Source organism: Pinus tabuliformis, chromosome 2_1 (genome assembly GCF_031772625.1).
Source record: "Pinus tabuliformis cultivar Carrire ecotype Pingquan chromosome 2_1, CPIR1, whole genome shotgun sequence".
NCBI classification, from domain to species: domain Eukaryota; kingdom Viridiplantae; phylum Streptophyta; class Pinopsida; order Pinales; family Pinaceae; genus Pinus; species Pinus tabuliformis.
The window spans coordinates 868,310,382-868,329,996 of NC_142299.1; the positions used below are offsets into that span (position 1 = coordinate 868,310,382).

The 19,615-nt window shown below is 39.0% G+C and overlaps 1 protein-coding gene across 1 annotated transcript in view; it reads left to right on the top strand.

The window, feature by feature from the left end:
* DEG2 (DEGP protease 2) overlaps nucleotides 1-19,245 on the top strand; it is a 381,058-nt gene extending 361,813 nt beyond the window's left edge. Inside the window, exons 15-18 of the mRNA XM_089401871.1 lie at nucleotides 18,334-18,405; nucleotides 18,518-18,568; nucleotides 18,692-18,752; nucleotides 18,858-19,245. Of these exons, the coding sequence (XP_089257997.1) occupies nucleotides 18,334-18,405; nucleotides 18,518-18,568; nucleotides 18,692-18,752; nucleotides 18,858-19,102 (429 nt within the window). The 3' untranslated portion in view covers nucleotides 19,103-19,245. The remainder of the gene's footprint in view (nucleotides 1-18,333; nucleotides 18,406-18,517; nucleotides 18,569-18,691; nucleotides 18,753-18,857) is intronic.
* Nucleotides 19,246-19,615: the final 370 nt, after the last annotated feature.

The following is a 19,615-nucleotide window of genomic DNA, read 5'->3' on the forward strand; positions in this document are numbered from 1 at the left end:
CTGTAAGTATGGCCTCCTGTGAGGTTGTCTAGTTGAGGACACTGTTCAGTGAGCTGTTTAGACATACACTGGATACTATCGTGATCCTATGCGACAACCAGAGTGGGATTCGTTTATCAGAGAATCCCATATTTCATGATTGCTCCAAACACATTGATATCAGGTACCACTGTATCCGGGATATGATACAATAAGGAGCAATAAGGCTCCATCATATTGGGACAGATGAGCAGGTTGCCAACATTCCGATGAAGCCCCTGGGAAAGGTAAAATTCTTGACTTCCGAGAACGACTAAGAGTCGTTGAGAGACCCTGTTATGAGGGTCTTGTATGATGCATACATTGAGCTCTGGGAGCTCCGAAGGGCTTGGGGTACTTCTTGGAGCGACGAGCGACCATAGGGTGACTCACCCTCCCCTACTGATGGGTTGTGTACAGGGTGAATGGTTCAGCCTTCCCCTGTGATACCTCATGGGGACATGTAGGCAGGATGAGTGGTTCATCCTTCTCCTTCCAAGACATCCTACCTATGCAGTTTGGGACTCATGGGAAGTACCTCTCATTGGGCCAATGAGTAGGGAAATGAGGATAGAGACCACAGTAGTACCGATGGACGCATCGTGTATCTATCGTACTCCCTATGCTAGGATGACATTGATCTGGGATCAATTGGAACTGACTTCAGGCCAGTAAGAGTGATATAACTCACTCTCTTTTGGCACTGATTTGGGATCAATAAGAGTGGTATGAGACACTCTTCATTGGGACTAACTTTGGGTCCGTAAGAGTGCTATTTGGCACTCTCTCTTATCTAGGACTGACTTCGGGTCAGTAGAGGATGATATGATACATTCTCAATCATTTCTTCTTCTTCGTAGTTCAATAGAGCAGAGACAAGCAGTGCAAGACAGTGCATTTGATATGGCAGCTGATATTTTTTTGGATTCCTCTCGTCGAGAGGTGTAGGATTGATCTAACGATCATCCGATTCCGACATGTATTCATGGAGATATGAATTTATTTGTATTTCTTGACAATTTGTCAAGGTTGGCCAACAAGTTAAGTTGTGTTGCACACCCCCAACTAACTTCAACGTTGCATATAAAAGGAGGAGACATTATGTCTCATTTCACTCACACTCATCCTCTCATCTCTTCCTTGTCTCTTGGGTATACACAAGGGAGGTGGCTGCAGATCTCTTGGGCAGCTTGGAAGAAGGACACAAATTTCTAGGGCATCATTGTGAGGACGCAGATTAGGGCAGCGAGGACGCAGGAGGGTACAACCATCTGTTTGGGGTGATTTAGGGCTTCTTTGACCAGCGCCTTACCCTCTTTGACTATGAATTTACATGGGCAGCCTCTCCTAGGCTAGACGAAGTGTTGCGTTGACTTTTGGAGGGCTGATTTGGGACAGCGTTGACTAGTTAGGGCTGGCTGCAGGTTGTTGTAGCTTTCATTGCTGATTTGTCCCTCTTACTTGGACTGTTTTGGGCTGCACATACTTGTTGTTGGAGACCGAGTTCTCCTAGGATATCTTAAGGTCATTGGTGAGCTGTTTGACCAGCTTTGACCTTGCTGATTTGATTTATGTTGCTGCTGTTTTGAATAACAGATTTGTGATAGTGTACTATCTCTCTCTCTCTATCGAATTATTGAAGAATATAGAAGAATTGATCAAAGGGTTTCCCAACATTGGGGTTTGTCCCTGGCTAGCCGCCACTTCTTGTGTCTCTTGTCTTGGCTTGTCTTTTGTCGATTTTATTTATATTCTATCAGCATTCTACTTATATGTTAATGTGATTGCTACTAGAATTGACATTGGGCTAATAAGAAGAAATTGAAGTAAATTTCTCTAAGCATAGAACATACCATAATTTATCAGGGACTCAAACAACTTATACTTCCTTCCATCTATTTTGAATTTAATGAACTGCTTTTGGTGATTTGCCAAATACATGCCTAGTGTTTGCAACCATTGTATTCCTAAAACAAATTCCTACTGCAGCAACTAATTAAATTTCTCCTACTTGTTAATTTTTTAATCAAGTTACTTACTGTTTCCTACAGTAAATAGCGAAACTAATACACTGCAACCTACACCATTTAAATTTATAAGCAGAAACAATAAACTAAACAGGAAATATATACAACACAATGACACTGTTATTTTTAGACAAAAGTCCCCAGAAAAACCCAATGCGGGAAAACCGGTGCAGCAGTTCTGAGGATTTTATTATTATGCAGCAGTAAATTTGAGTACAATTCATTGAAAGCCTAACTCGCTATCTGATACAGAGAGAAACTAGACAGAACAAATAGTGAGATGATCTCAACCTATCACTGGAAAAATATGACCTTGATCTCGCTGGAAGGAGGCTCTGCGTCCCTTCTATGTCAAACCTATGTAGTTTCTGCATCAAAGTTGCCTAGAAACTTCAATTTTTTGCCTCGTGGTCTTACACCCCAGCGCCCGGCTTTGGAAACTCGATTTCTTTAGCAAGAATTCAATCTCCCTCTAGGCTCTGCGCTACCACTGCGTCAGCTCTGCATGGGCCAATGTCAACCTCTCTCTAGATGTCGTTCTGCCCTCTCTGTCTTGTAATCTCCGGCCCAGGAAAACTTCCCTCTTCCGGATACTATCTCTGCCCCTCACTGCAAAAGATCACTTCGAAATTCTTTTTGACAGCTGCTCTGCTTTAGAAAATCGATCTCCTGATCTTCACTCGATGTGTTCTACAAGTGCCCATCAAACCTTCTCTTATAATCCTCTCGGTGATCAATCAACGACCCAGATTAGATTTTAATCAATGGCTAGGATCATATTGACTTGATCTTCGCCTTCTTCTAGAAGTTTCACCCACAGTTTAGATTAATACCCATTAATTATTTTAATAACCTAAGTTTAGACTTAAGGTCCCATTAAAAATAATTAATTATTTTAATAAAACTATCTCCAGGTGGAATTTCCCAAAACGATTTCTGGGTATTGGAGACTGCATGCGTCTAAGCCTCCCTACAAAATTTGAGACTTAGAGCACATCCGATGCTACCAGAAATCAACATACTCCTCCTAGGGGGACTATATAAAAGCTGAACTCCATTTCGTATTCGTTTAGTTGCATTTTGACTTTATGGCACTTTCCTACTCCATCTATTTGTTTTCCATTTGCCACCATAACTTTTAAATCTACTATAGGGTAAGCAAAAATGTTCAGTCTTTTGCAACATTGACATCTACAAAGTTGTGCATACTTCCTATTAGGATATTTCGACATATAGGAAATAGTTAAGTATAACTTGGTCTAGTGTAGAGTTAGGTAAAGTGTGTTTCTTTACTATGTACCTTTGTAACTTACAATCCGACGGTCACGATATGTTTTAGACATGAAGTGATCTGACGGTTCATTCTCTCCTTGGTATTACCGACACTTGATCTGTGGCTTAACACCTGATTGGTCCATGATCTCTATTTAAAGAGCATGGAGCGTCATTTGTAAGGTGACCATTCATGAGAGAAACTTATGTAAATTTTCTTTCTTTTACATTAATAAATTGCCTGAAGTGGCCGCGTTTGCTCACGCTGTGGACTGTTTCCCTCTTTGAGGGTTTTAATCACATCAAGAATACTAGTGTACTGATCTGTGATCTTCTTGTGAGCGGTGTCCCTTGGTGTTCTATCTAAGGAACTTACCCTGTAAATTCCTACATGGTATTAGAGCCAGGTTGATGGCTACATCCGTTGGTGATCCAAATCTGAAGTCGGTACAACTGCATCCGACTAATGTTTCTAAGATCTACTGTTTTTGACCACTTTCGCGTCGAGAGGACTGCGCTATTGTGTTAGGAGCATCTGTTACAGTGAGGAACCTCTTTCGTTTCATGCGAAAAGGTTTTCGCATGATCTGGAGGTATACAGTGTTTATTTGCAGTTTTAGTTATTTATCTCTCTGTTTTTTATTAGCGGATCTATATCTTTCATTTCTGCATATGCTCTTTGCCTCGTGACTCTGTGCGATCTGGGCAACTCAGAAACAAAAAGGAAGGATTTTTCTTATGCGTATGCTCTTTTCCGACGGACCTTAGTGTGATCTCGGAAAATCAGAAACATTGAGGAAAATATATAGTTTCCGGCGAAATTTAACTTCAAGCTGTAAGGTTTGGCTTTTGTTTGCATGTCCGTTTTGGGTTGTGTGGTTTTTTGTTTTGTAGAGAAAAAACGTTTTCTCAAGTAAGCACGCACTCCAAAGCTTCAACGACAAAAAAAAAAAAAAACCCTTGCTTTTTTCCAAAAATTACTAACCTTTTAAATTAACTCATTTGGTCCAAAGTTACTTTATGAGAATAGAGGTCTTGGGTTCAAGGCTTGCTTTTTGTTGAGTTACTTTTTCAAAAAGCACATGTAACTTATGTTTTAAAGTTACTTTATGTAAAAGTGTTCTCACCCATTATAAAAAGTGAGTCACTTATAATTCTAAAGTCTCTTTATTTTTTATTTAAGTTACAATTTAGTGGGTAGCTCATAAAGTACCATTGTAAAAGTGAATTTCACTTATTTATAAAAGTGGGACTTATTTATAAAAGTGGGTCACATAAATTTTTTTAAAAGTGAGCTAATTAGATTAAGTTTGGAAAGAGGGGGGATTTTTTTTTAAATATAACATTATCATTCACTTCCGCACATTCACATACTTCGTCGGCATCTTCAACAACTTTTCTTCAAAAAGCCATAACTTTTTCATCAGGAACCCGTTTTCAGAGCCTTTTTTTTTAATCGGCCTAATTTTTCGAGATCTTTCTATTGGAACACTTGGTTTCAGCATCTACAACTTTATTTTCTGTTAAAATGGAAAGTCCATGCCAAGTTAAAGGTCTTTATAGAGTAGTCTCAGGCCAAGAATCTAAACCTAAAGATGAAGATAAGGCAGTCAAATGGGAAAATAAGCAAGATCAAGCACATGGATTGATAGGGATGTCTATTTCTCCAAACTTTAGATTCCATATCACAGAACTTGATACTCCTGATGAAGCAATGAAACATCTCAATAAAGTTTTTGGAATTAAAAATGAAATTAGAGCCCATCAACTTGAAAATGAGTTGCTTACATTGGACTCCAATAATTTTTCTTCCATTGAAGATTTTTTGTCCAAGTTCAAGACCCTTAAACTTCTCATGGAAAATGTTAAGGTTAAGAAAAAAGATAGTAGCCTTATCTATTCTATTCTTACTAAGTTAGGATCAGCCTATTTTGTGTTTGTTTCCACCTTCCATTCTACTAGAGAAACCTTTATTTCTCAAGGACAAGCCTACAAGTCCCCCTCTTTTGATGACTCTTGTGATTCTTTATTAAGAGAACAAGAAAAACTCTTACATCTTGGTCTTCTTAATACTGGAAACTCTTCTAAAAAAGCCTTAGCAGCCCAACAACAACCAAATTCAAAGAATCTTAAGAAGCAGTATCCTAAAAAGAATAATTCCAAACCAAACAAGGGTCCTAAGCACTTTCAGTCTCAACAAAATGATAAGGCAAATGAAAACAAAGAGAAGAAGACTGATAGACATTGCAACTTCTGTAAATCGAGATGGCCACTTAGAATCCAAATGCTTTAAGAAGATGGAAGCCTTGGAAGCGGCAATGAAGAAGCATAACATCCATTTGGAACACTCTTCAACTTCAATATCATCTTCAGGAATAACACTTTCTGCATGTGGTTTTCAAGCATCTCGGTCTGGTTATGCACTAAATGTATCTCCTTCTTCTCATTCTCATGAGTGGCTCATTGATTCTAGAGTTTCTTATCACATGGCCAAAAACAAAGCCATGTTTTCTTCTTTAAATGATTGTAACACCAAAAATATATATGTTGGTGATGATAGATCTCTTAGTGTTGAAGGGACTGGAACTATTCATCTTGACAATGGTCAATTTAATGATGTATTGTGTGTTCCAACCTTCTCCTGCAACCTTCTATCTGTATATCAGATGACTCATTCAGGTGAAGGTAAAACCGTTGAATTTTCACCTCACGATGTTGTAATTAATGACCTAAGAGATCCTAGACAGATTTTAGCTACTGGAATTGCTGATGATTCTAGAAGGTTGTATAAGTTTAACAACTTTGGGTCATCAACTCTTCCCTCAGTATTTGTTGTTCATAATGATGAAGTGAGCAAACTTTGACTTGAGCGATTTGGTCACTTAAACTATGGCTCCCTTCAAAATCTATGTAAAGAAAATATGGTGACAGGTCTTCCTATAGTATCTTGCAAAGATGGTGTTTGTTTCGGATGTGTACTCGGAAAACATCATCGGGATAGTTATGAAAAACGTGCCACTTGGCATGCCTCAACCCCTTTACAACTTGTGCATAGTGATTTATGTGGTCCACTTCCAGTTGTTTCATACTCTGGCTACAAGTATTTCTTAACTTTCACTAATGATTTCTCCAGACGCACTTGGGTATACTTCTTAAAACTCAAGAGTGAAATATTTAACATGTCCTTGGCCTTTAAGGCCTTTGTTGAGAAACAATATGGACATCAAATTCTTAGGCTAAGATCTGATAATGGCGGAGAATATGTTAACAACAAATTCATCAACTTTTGCAGTGAGCATGGAATTCAAATGCAACATATTGTTCCATATACTCCACAACAAAATGGTGTAGCTGAAAGAAAGAATCGCTTCTTAAAGGAAATGGCTAATTGTATGCTTCAATCTAAAGGACATAGTCTTAATTTTTGGGCAGAAGCAATTAACTATGCAAATCACATAGTAAGTCGCACTCTTACATTGTTTTAAAGAATATCACTCTAGAAGAAGCATGGAGCTCAATTAAACCAGATGTAAGTCACTTTCGTGTTTTCTGAAGTGAAGCATGGGCCCATATTCCAGGTGAGAAACATAAAGCCTTAGAACCTAACAATGAAAAATGTATTTTTGTTGGATATTCTGAAGATGTCAAAGGATGTATATTTCTTCCACCTAAATCCAAAAATGTTATCATTAGAAGAGATGTAAAGTTTGTTGAAAATATATCAGCCTACGAGCCTAGTTTGGTGGATGTGCCACCTCTCTCTATCCCTTCTACTTTTGAAAATATTTCTTCTTCGGATGATGACAAATTCCCCCACCTTCTCGGGATCCTCCTTCAGCTCCTCAGCTTCCAAAATGGGTCTGTGCTACTTGGGATGCAGCAGGTGCTCTTGTAGGTGATCCTACATATCAGCGACGTACACGTTCTCAGTTTGATAGAGCCTCTTCTTTATTGGCTCAAGCTTCAGTGAATTATGATCCTGACACCTTTGCAATGTAGGAATTTACAGGGTAAGTTCCTCAGACAGAACACCAAAGGACACCACTCACAAACAGATCACAGATCAATACACCAGTATTGTTGATGTGGTTAAAACCCTCAAAGAGGGAAATAGTCCATGGCCTGAGCAAACATGACCACTTCAGGCAATTTATTAATAAAAGAATGAAAATTTACATAACCTTCTCTCATGAACAGTTACACTACAAATGACCCTCCATGCTCTTTAAATAGAGATCATGGACCAATCAGGTGTTAAGCCATGGATCAAGTGTCGGTAATACCGAGGAGAGAATGAACCATCGGATCACTACATATCGTGACCATCGGATTGTAAGTTACAAAAGTACATAGTAAAGAAACACACTTTACCTAACTCTACACTAGACCAAGTTATACTTAACTATTTCCTATGTGTCGGAATATCCTAACATCCCCCCTTAAGAACAACTTGGGATGGGATTGAAGGATGTACAAATATGACACAATAGGAGAAGGAAGGAGGCATTAGAGCCTATCCCCCCTTAGTGACAACTTCCTGATCTCCAACCATAAATCGAAGTTTAGTAAACTTCGCCTCTGTGAGAGCTTTGTAAAGATGTCTGCAACTGGATCATCTGTTGAACAATATTGTACTTCAAGAACATGGTCGTGAATGAGCTTTCTGATGAAGTGCATGTGCAGTTCAATGTGTTTGCTACGCTGATGTTGGACTAGATCTTTGCATAGTTGAATGGCACTTCGATTATCATACCAAAGTGTAGTCGGATGCTGTTGCTGAAAGCCAAACTTTGACAGGATCTGACGAAGCCATAAGGCTTCCTTACTAGCTTCTACGGCCCCACGATACTCTGCTTCTGCTGAAGAAAGAGAAATGGCACTTTGTTTCTTGCAAGCCCATGTAATAGGTCTTGAACCAAGAGTGAACACATAACTTGCAGTGGACTTCCGATCATCAGGGTCACCAGCCCAATCAGAATCAGTGAAACCAACCAATAGAGGAGATGCGTATGCACTATAATGAATCCAAAACTGGACTGTACCTCGAACATAACGAAGTATTCTTTTAGCTGCTTTCCAATGACTTTCATGTGGGTTTTGCATAAACCGAGCAATAAGGCCAACAACAAAGGAAAGGTCAGGACAAGTATGGGTCAGATACAAAAGTTTTCCTACAAGTTAACGGTATAAGGTAGCATCAACTTCAGGGGAAGTACAAGTGACTGAAAGTTTGGCTCCAGACTGAAAGGAAGAAGGGGCTAGCTTACAATCTTCCATGTGAAAATGGCGTAGAAGATCACTGGCATACTTGGATTGGGAAAGGGAAATACCTTCCTTGGATTGCAAGACTTGAGGACCAAGAAAATAATGCAAGTGTCCTAAGTCTGTCATTTCAAACTTATTTTTAAGGCTGGACTTCACATGGTTGATAAGGTTGGGATCACTACTAGTGAGGATAAGATCATCGACATAAAGAACAAGAATGATAAGAGACTTGCCCACTTTTTTGGTGTAGACAGTATTGTCAGAATGACACCTAGAAAAGCCAGATTCTAAAAGAAAGCTATCCATTTTGGCATACCAAGCCCGAGGAGCTTGCTTGAGACCATAAAGGGATTTCTTAAGCCGACATACAAGGCTGGAGTCTATTTGTATAAAGCTAATAGGTTGTTCCATATAGATTTCTTCATGCAAGTCCCCATGAAAGAAGGCGGATTTAACATCCATCTGATGGACTTCCCATTTGAAAGAGGCAACAAGGGAAAGAACAAGGCGGATAGAGTTCATTTTGGCAACAGGGGAGAAGGTTTCAGTATAGTCAATGCCTTTAACTTGTGAAAAACCCTTAGCAACAAGACGAGCTTTATGTTTATCAACTTTCCCATCTGGTCCATAGTTGGTTCTGTAAACCCATTTGCATCTAACAAGTTTTCGTCCCTTTGGTAGAGGAACAAGATCCCATGTATCATTTGCCAATAATGTACGATATTCTTCATTCATAGCTGCGTCCCAATCTAGATGGCCTGAAGCTTCTGCAAAGGTATCAGGATCATAATTCGTTGAAGCTTGAGCCAGTAAAGAAGAGGCTCTATCAAACTGAGAACGTGTACATCATTGATTTGTAGGATCACCGGCAAGATCACCTGCTGCATCTCGAGTAGCAAGGACCCATTTTGGAAGCTGAGGAGCTGAAGGAGGATCCTGAGAAGGTGGGGGAGGATTGTCATCCTTGCTTTCATCATCTGAAGAAGAAATATTTTCAAAAGTAGAAGAGATAGAGAGAGGTGGCACATCCGCCGAACTAGGCTCGTAGGCCGATATATTTTCAGCAAACTTTACATCTCTTCTAATGATAACATTTTTGGACTTAAGTGGAATAAGTCTATATCCTTTGACATCTTCAGAATATCCAACAAAAATACATTTTTCACTCTTAGGTTCTAAAGCTTTATGCTTCTCATTTGGAATATGGGCCCATGCTTCACTTCCAAAAACACGAAAGTGACGTACATCTAGTTTAATTGAGCTCCATGCTTCTTCTAGAGTGATATTCTTTAAAACCTTAGTAGGAGTGCGATTTATTATGTAATTTGCACAGTTAATTGCTTCTGCCCAAAAAGTAAGACTATGTCCTTTAGATTGAAGCATACAATTAGCCATTTCCTTTAAGGTGCGATTCTTCCTTTCAGCTACACCATTTTGTTGTGGAGTATATGGAACAGTATGTTGAATTTGAATTCCATTCTCAGTGCAAAAGTTGATGAATTTGTTTTTAACATATTCTCCGCCATTATCAGATCTTAGCTTAAGAATTTGATGTCCAAATTGTTTTTCAACAAAGGCCTTAAAGGCCAAGAACATTTTAAATACCTCACTCTTGAGTTTTAAGAAGTATACCCAAGTGGGTCTGGATAAATCATCAATGAAAGTTAAGAAATACTTGTAGCCAGAGAACGAAACAACTGGAAGTGGACCACATAAATCACTATGCACTAGCTGTAAAGGGGCTGAGGCGTGCCAAGAGGCACGTTTTTCAAAACTATCCCGATGATGTTTTCTGAGTACACATCCGGAACAAACACCATCTCTGCAAGATACCATTGGAAGACCTGTCAGCATATTTTCTTTACATAGATTCTGAAGGGAGCGATAGTTTAAGTGACCAAATCGCTCATGCCAAAGTTTGCTCACTTCATCGTTATGAGCAACAAATACCGAGGGAAGATTTGATGACCCAAAGTTGTTAAAATTATACAACCTTGTAGAATCATCAGCAATGTTAGTAGCTAAAATCTGTCTAGGATCTCTTAGGTCCTTAATTACAACATTGTGAGGTGAAAATTCAACGATTTTACCTTGACTTGAATGAGTTATTTGATATACAAATAGAAGGTTGCAGGATAAGGTTGGAACACATAATACATCATTAAATTGACCATTGTCTATATGAACAGTTCCAGTCCCTACAACACTAAGATATCTATCATCACCAACATATATATTTTTGGTGTTACAATCATTTAAAGAAAACATGGCTCTGTTTTTGGCCATGTGATAAGAAGCCCTAGAATCAATGAGCCACTCATGAGAATGAGAAGAAGATACATTTATTGCACAGCCAGACCGAGATGCTTGACAACCACATGCAGAAAGTGCTATTCGTGAAGATGAAGTTGAAGTTGAAGAGTGCTCCAAATGGATGTTATGCTTCTTCATTGCTGCTTCCAAGGCTTCCATCTTCTTAAAGCATTTGGATTCTAAGTGGCCATCTCGATTACAAAAGTGGCAATGTCTATTAGTCTTCTTCCCTTGTTTTTATTTTCCTTATCATTTTGTTGAAATGGTTTTTCATTTTGAGACTGGAATTGCTTAGGACCCTTGTTTGGTTTAGGACCATTCCTTTTAGGATACGACTTCTTAGGATTCTTTGAATTTGGTTGCTGCTGAACGGCTAAGGCTTTCTTAGAAGAGTTTACAAGATTAAGAAGACCAAGATGTAAGAGTTTTTCTTGTTCTCTTATTAAAGAATCACAAAAGGAATCAAAAGAAGGGGACTTGTAGGCTTGTCCTTGAGAAATGAAGGCTTCTCTTGTACAATGGAAGGTGGAAACAAACACAGAGTAGGCTGGTCCCAACTTAGTAAGAATGGAATAGATAAGGTTACTATCTTCTTTCTTAACCTTAACACTTTCCAAGAGAAGTCTAAGGGTCTTGAAATTGGACAAAAAAACTTCAATGGAAGAAAAATTATTGCGGTCCAATGTAAGCAACTCATTTTCGAGTTGATGAGCTCTAAGTTCATTTTTAATTCCTAAAACTTTAGTGATTTGTTTCATTGCTTCATCAGGAGTATCAAGTTCTGCAATATGGAATCTATGATCTGGAGAAATAGACATCCCTATCAACCCATGTGCTTGATCTTGCCTATTTTCCCATTTAGCTGCCTTATCTTCATCTTTCGGTTTGGTTTCTTGATCTGAGGCTATTCTGTAAAGACCTTTACTTCTAAGTAAATCCACAATGTAGGACCACCATTGGAAGTAGTTGGTGCTGTCAAGAATAACTTGGCATGGACTCATTTTAACGGAAACTGAAGCTATAGATGTTGAAACTAAGTGCTCCAATGGAAAGATCTCGAAAAATTAGGCTAATTAAATATAAAACGGCTCTGAAAACGGCTTCCGGATGAAGAAGTTATGGCTTTTTGAAGAAAAGTTGTTGAAGATGCCGACGAAGTGCGGGAATGTGCAGAAATGAATGATAATGTTATATTAAAAAAAATCCCCCCCCCTCCCAAACTTAATCTAATAAAGTAGCTTTGGACCAAGAAGGATTTGAACTCAATACCTCTACTCTCATAAAGTAGCTTTGGACCAAGTGAGCTAGATTAAAAGGTTAGTAATTTTTGGAAAAGAGGAAGGGGTTTTTTTTTTTGTCATTGAAGCTTTGGGCTGCGTGCTTACTTGAGAAAGCTCTTTTTTCCCTACAAAACAAAAAATACAAAACCCAACACGGACATACAAAAAAAAACAAACCTTACGGCTTGAAGTTAGCTTTAGCCAGAAACTAAATATTTTCCTCAATGTTTCTGATTTTCCGAGATCACACTAAGGCGCGGCGGAAAAGAGCATACGCATGAGAAAAATCCTTCCTCTCTATTTCTGATTTGCCCAGATCGCACAGAGTGGTAGGGCAAAGAGCATACGCAGAAATGAAAGGTATAGATCCGGTAATAAAAAAAACAATGAGCTAAATAAACAGAGAGAAAATAACTAGAAACTGCAAATAAACACTGTATACCTCCAAATCTTAAAAATGACGTAGCTAGGGCTACCAGAAACCTTTTCGCGTGAAACGAAAGGGGTTCCTCACTGGAATAGATGCTCCTAACACAATACAGCAGTCCTCTCGGCCCGAAAGCAGTCAGAAACAATAGATCTAGGAAACGGCAATCGGATGCAGTTCTACCGGCTTCAGATTTGGATCACCAACAGATGCGGCCCTCAAATAGCTCTGATACCATGTAGGAATTTATAGGGCAATTTCCTCAGACAGAACACCCAAAGGACACCGCTCACAAACAAATCACAGATCAATACACCAATATTGTTGACGTGGTTAAAACCCTCAAAGAGGGAAACAGTCCACGGCCTGAGCCAATGCGACCACTTTAGGCAATTTATTAATAAAAGAATGAATGTTTACATAAGCTTCTTTCATGAACGGTTACACTACAAATGACCCTCCATGCTCTTTAAATAAAGATCATGGACCAATCGGGTGTTAAGCCATGTATCAAGTGTCGGTAATATCGAGGAGAGAATGAACCATTAGATCACTACATATCGTGACCGTTAGATTGTAAGTTACAAAAGTACATAGTAAAGAAACACACTTTACCTAACTCTACACTAGTCCAAGTTATACTTAACTATTTCCTATGTGTCGGAATATCCTAACATGCAGAAGCTCCAGGCCATCCAGATTGGGACGCAACGATGAATGAAGAATATCATTCATTATTGGAAAATGATACATGGGATCTTGTTCCTCTTCCAAAGGGACGAAAACTTGTTAGATGCAAATGGGTTTACAGAACCAAGTTTGGACTAGATGGAAAAGTTGATAAACATAAAGCTCGTCTTGTTGCTAAGGGTTTTTCACAAGTTGAAGGCATTGACTATACTGAAACCTTCTCCCCTGTTGCCAAAATGAACTCTATCCACCTTGTTCTTTCCCTTGCTGCCTCTTTCAAATGGGAACTCCATCAGATGGATGTTAAATCTGCCTTCTTGCATGGGGAATTGCATGAAGAAATCTATATGGAACAACCTCCTGGCTTTATACAAACAGACTCTAGTCTTGTATGTCGTCTTAAAAAATCCCTTTATGGTCTCAAGCAAGCCCCTCGGGCTTGGTATACCAAAATGGATAACTTTCTTTTGGATAATGGCTTTTCTAGGTGTCATTCTGACAATACTGTCTACACCAAGAAAGTGGGTAAGTCTCTTATCATTCTTGTTCTTTATGTTGATGATCTTATCCTTACTGGTAGTGATCCTAACCTTATAAACCATGTGAAGTCCAACCTTAAAAAGTAGTTTGAAATGACAGACTTAGGACACTTGCATTATTTTCTTGGTCTTCAAGTCTTGCAATCCAAGGAAGATATTTCCCTTTCCCAGTCCAAATATGCCTGTGATCTTCTACGCCACTTTCACATGGAAGACTGTAAACCAACCCCTTCTCCCTTTCAGTCTAGAGTCAAACTTTCAATCACTTGTACTTCCCGTGAAGTTGATGCTACCTTATACCATCAGCTTGTAGGAAAACTTTTGTAACTGACCCATACCCGTCCTGACCTTCCTTTGTTGTTGGCCTTATTGCATGGTTTATGCAAAACCCACATGAAAGTCATTGGAAAGCAGCTAAAAGAATACTTTGTTATGTTCGAGGTACAATTCAGTTTGGGATTCATTACAGTGTAGAAGCATCTCCTCTATTGGTTGGTTTCACTGATTCCGATTGGGCTGGTGACCCTGATGATCAAAATTCTACTACAGGTTATGTGTTCACTCTTGGTTCTGGACCTATTACATGGGCTTGCAAGAAACAAAGTGCCATTTCTCTTTCTTCAACAAAAGCAGAGTATCGTGGCGTTGTAGAAGCTTGTAAGGAAGCCCTGTGGATTCGTCAGTTCTTGTCAGAGTTTGGCTTTCAGCAGCAGCATCCGACTACACTTTCGTGTGATAATCAAAGTGCCATTCAACTATGCAAAGATCTAGTCCAACATCAGCGCAACAAACACATTGAACTACACATGCACTTCATCAAAAAGCTCATTCATGACCATGTTCTTGAAGTGCAATATTGTTTGACTGATGTCAAGTTGCAGACATCTTTATAAAGGCTCTCACAGAGGCGAAGTTTACTAAACTTCAATTATGGTTGGAGTTCAAGAAGTTATCACTAAGGGGGGGGATAGGCTCAACTGCCTCCTTCCTTCTCCTTTTGTGTCATATTTGTACATCCTTCAATCCTATCCCAAGTTGTTCTTAAGGGGGGATGTTAGGATATTCCGACACATAGGAAATAGTTAAGTATAACTTGGTCTAGTGTAGAGTTAGGTAAATTGTGTTTCTTTACTATGTACTTTTGTAACTTACAATCAGATGGTCACGATATGTTCTAGACATGAAGTGATTCGATGGTTCATTCTCTCCTCGGTATTATTGACATTTGATCTGTGGCTTAACCCCTGATTTGTCCATGATCTCTATTTAAAGAGCATGGAGCGTCATTTGTAAGGTGACCGTTCATGAGAGAAGCTTATGTAAATTTTCTTTCTTTTACATTAATAAATTGCCTGAAGTGGTCGTGTTGGCTCAAGCCGTGGACTATTTCCCTCTTTGTGGGTTTTAACTACTTCAAGAATATTAGTGTACTGATTTGTGAGCAGTGTCCCTTGCTGTTCTTTCTATGGAACTTACCCTGTAAATTCCTACACTTCCTGAGTCTATTACAACGTTAGCGTTTTGTTTCTTGATATAGCCCTTAAGCTTTAGTGTCTGTGGCCAAGATATCCCTGTGATGGCTACTAGATAAATTCACGGCATATCTTTTTCTGAATTTGGATTAGGGTTGTCATTTTCTTCATTGTTTTCTTCGTCGAAGCTATCTTCTGAAGATTCTTTTTCTCGTTCGGCTGCGCAGATGTAAAATTTTTGCATTGTGCATTTGTGCCTTGGGGAATACTTATCTCCGCATGTCCAACATTTGCTCTCCCTTTTTCTTTCAACACTAGATTGTTGTTTTCCTCCATTGCGCATTCGTGGTGGAACGTACTTACCAGTGCTCTCTGAAGATAGTTTACTTGACTTCCCCTTGGAGTAGCTGTTTGATTTTTCATTACTAGCATATGGTGCTTTATGAAGTTTATATTTCCATTCAATAATTATGGCTGCATGTCTGCCCTCTTCAATGGTTTGGGGTTTATATAATTTTAATTCTTCTTGAATGTAATCCTTAAGGCCACAACAATACATTTTTAATAGCTCTTCATCTGAGAATCATATTTGCCTTACTGCTAATACTTCCCATTCGTGGGCGTATTCCCCCATTGATCCTTTCTGTTTGATGTGAACAAATCTCTCATATACAACATCCTCTTCTTCGTCATGAAACCTTTTTAGCAGGGCGTTTTTAAAATTTTGCCAATTGAACAAGCGAGCTGCACATTTAGTAGACCACCACAGGGACCAATCATACGCTTCTGCTTCTAGGTAGTTGGATGCGGTCATGACCTTCTCTTGTTCACCTATTGGTGGATTTGCTTCAAAAGTGGCGTCCATCTTATTTACCCATACAATGGTGCCTTTATGGTCCTTACCATCATATTTTGCTATTTCTCTTTTAATTTTAAGGTGGTCTCTTTCGGGGAACTTTGTATAGTACTGACTTCCTTCAAAGTGTAGTTGTGGTATTTGTGGCTTTTCGTGTATTAGGAAATCATGATTTGGAGAATATTCATCTTTCAGAGTCTTGGGACTCTGGGTGGCTGAGGGTGGATTGTCCTTTCCCATAAGCTGGCTCATCATGCTTTTTAATTTTGTGATATTGTAGGCCATTTTGTCTTGTTTACTAATCGTCTTCTTGACATTATCAAGGTGCTTATTTATCTTATTGAGTCCTTGGATTTTTTTTACATCGTCACTATTACTACTGCTCCCTAGTTTGTTCCTCTTTTTCCTTGTAGACCCAAAAAAAAATTTGTTAAATATTTTTTTATATAATTAAATTAATGTGATTAACAGCGAAACAAGGGTGATCGACCGACGTTGTTGACCGTCTTACCCATGGACAAGGGAGACCGTCAGCAATTTGAGTCAATGGCAATTGTGGTCGAACAATGACCGTGACAGAGGGGAGGCACGATGGGCGCAGCCAGGCGGGGGCACCAACGACAGTAGGGCACGGAGATGATACAGCGAGAGTGGGCAGAGAACTGCAGAGTTGATACAGCGGTGTGGCACGACACAGCGAGGACGTGACGGCGTGGACGAGTAGTTGTAAGTGTCAACTTGACAGCAGCGTGGAGCGGAAGGCACAACGGGAGTCAGGTATGATGGCAAGAGCACGGTTTATAGCGGCGGCAGGCAAATGGTAGGCGGAAGAACAGATGCAGGTGGGGACAGCTGCAACAATGGAACACAGTGACATGAGCAAGACAGGGGAGGGTGAAGGCACGCAGTCGGGACAGTTGACAAAAGGTGGAATGCACGGAGGTGTGGACAAATGCGGAGTACGATAAGCGGAAGCAGCGCAATGGTGGCTTTGATACCAATGAAACATACGATTTGCATGCTCACGCTTTTAGTGCTTAAATACATTGATGTTTTGAAACATAATTAGATATAATATTTTATTAATTGAATGAAATTGGATTAATACATGGCTATGGCGGTTCTCCTTATATAGGAGTTGATTGGCCATGCCAAAATAAAAAGACATGTCCTTTGGAATCGATGTCACTTCAATATTAATTAAGTGTTATTAACTTAATTTACTTAATAATTTATTAATTAATCATTTATGTTTTATTTATGTTATTATTTAATTATATATATATATAGAGAGAGAGAGAGATATTTTTTTTTAGTTTAGGAATTTTTAATTCATAACACATACTCAAGGCACTCACTCTATAAAATAATGGTCTTCATGGACTCAATCACGAAATACCATCCCTCATAAACCTCTCCTAGTATGGGTATGTATGTATCTACAAATTGTAGCAAAGCAATGATACGGTCCATGATCTTAATAGTGAGACCTACCCTCTCCCACCAAGCATCATCTAACACTATGTCCTTGACTCTTTTTGAGGTTGCTTGATCTATCTTTCTCCAAAAAGACCAAAACTCTGAAATAACCATGGCCCCAAGAGCAGTCTTGACCTCCCTCAACCTCTTCAACATGATGAATGAAGAGGCAAACTGTGTATCTGCAATCTTCAACAATGATAGATGGGTGTACTCTAGGACACGCAGGAACACGCTCTAGGACACGTTGGGACACGCTGGGACACGCTCTAGGAAACACTGGACACGAGAATCAGACACGTGTCCTAGAGAATCATGTCCGATTCGTGGGATTTGGGATATGGGAGGGGGGAGGGTGGGGAACGAATCCGGTTTCTTAGCATGCAGGGTAACAAGTTCCTTCTCAAGGAGTGTTTTAAATATGTATTCATGTCAAGCAATAATATATACAAGAGTTATGAAGTAATTTGAATTGGTCTCTTGAACTATTGTCTTTTTCTATGCAATTTCATTCAAAATTCAACATTTATGATTATTATATAAAAAAAAAACTTTGCTTGGTTGAATTTGATTCACCGCTACATTGCCAATTCTTCAAATTTGGTTATTTTGTACTTTTTCCTATAAAAGAATTCCTAATGCGGTGACTAAATATTTGGCTAATGCATCAAGTGCTAATGGCTTTTGTGATTCAGTTAAAACTCATGGCTAAAGCTCGGTACTCTTTGCCAAAATTTGAAGGGGAACAGATGGTTATCTTATCACAGGTTTGTGTCTCAGCTGTGCAAGTGATTATGAGTGAGCATTGAAAGATGTGTCTTTAGATCTAGGTATTCTTAGTTTCCTTTTTGTTAAGAGTTCTATTATTTTGCAAAGCAGGTTTTGGCCAGTGACGTTAATATTGGATATGAAGACATGAGCAATCAACAGGCAAGTGACTGCTCCTTTCCTATATGAATGCACATGGTTATTTATGTACTTGCTAATGGGTAATTTTCATGAGCAGTGTAGATAATCCGTTAACACAAGTTTCATTTGTTAATGTTGTACCAGGTCTTGAAGCTTAATGAGATCAAAATTAAAAATATAAGGCATCTAGCTCATATTGTGGATTGTAAGCACCCTTTTAGCACATTCCTTTGATCTAACATCCTCTATTGTTTGATGATGCCATATCATGTCAAGAACCGCTGCTAATTCTTTTTCTGTGCACATGTAGCATGCAATGATAAATACCTGATTTTCGAGTTGGAGGATAACTTTCTTGTAGTCATGGAACGACAAGCAGCCTCAGCAGCAACCCCTCAGATCTTGAAGGACTATGGCATTGCATGTGAAAGGTCCCCTGATTTATTGGAGCCCTATGTGAATTCGTCAGAAATTGTTAATGAAGTAAATGAGAACTTGGATGGTAGCCCTGTATTAAATTCTGAAATTGATTTTGATGGCCTTCTTTGGGCATGAGTTGTATATTTATCTGTAAAATATTTCATATATTCAATGTCATTATCTTGCAATCATTTCAATTCATCTTTGTGGTGATAAGTGCTAGTTTGAGCCTTTGCTCAAGCAAACAAGTCAATTCAATAGTTGAAAATTGCGTTTCTGATTCTTGATTCTTTAGAAGTTCTCCTCATATCATAGGTTCAAGAGGTTTCATGAGAAATTTCTCCCAAATTTATTGTCCCACTAGTATGGGAGTTGGAGGCTTTGGTGAAAACTTGAAGTAGGGAATCCTTAAATATCCAGAGAAGTTACAAGTTCAGGTCACATGTTGTTGTCCTTCATTAATCCATTGCTAACAGACTGGTTAAGAGCCATGCTTTATCCATTTGTTTTCAAGTAAGCTCAATCTGTATCAGGTCAAGAACACTTTTATGTGAAGATGTCCATTGGATTGTCATTTATGTTATATCAATGTGGGCACTGCTTGGATCTCTAAATGGAGACATTGCCACTCTTGATCAAGCAGCATGC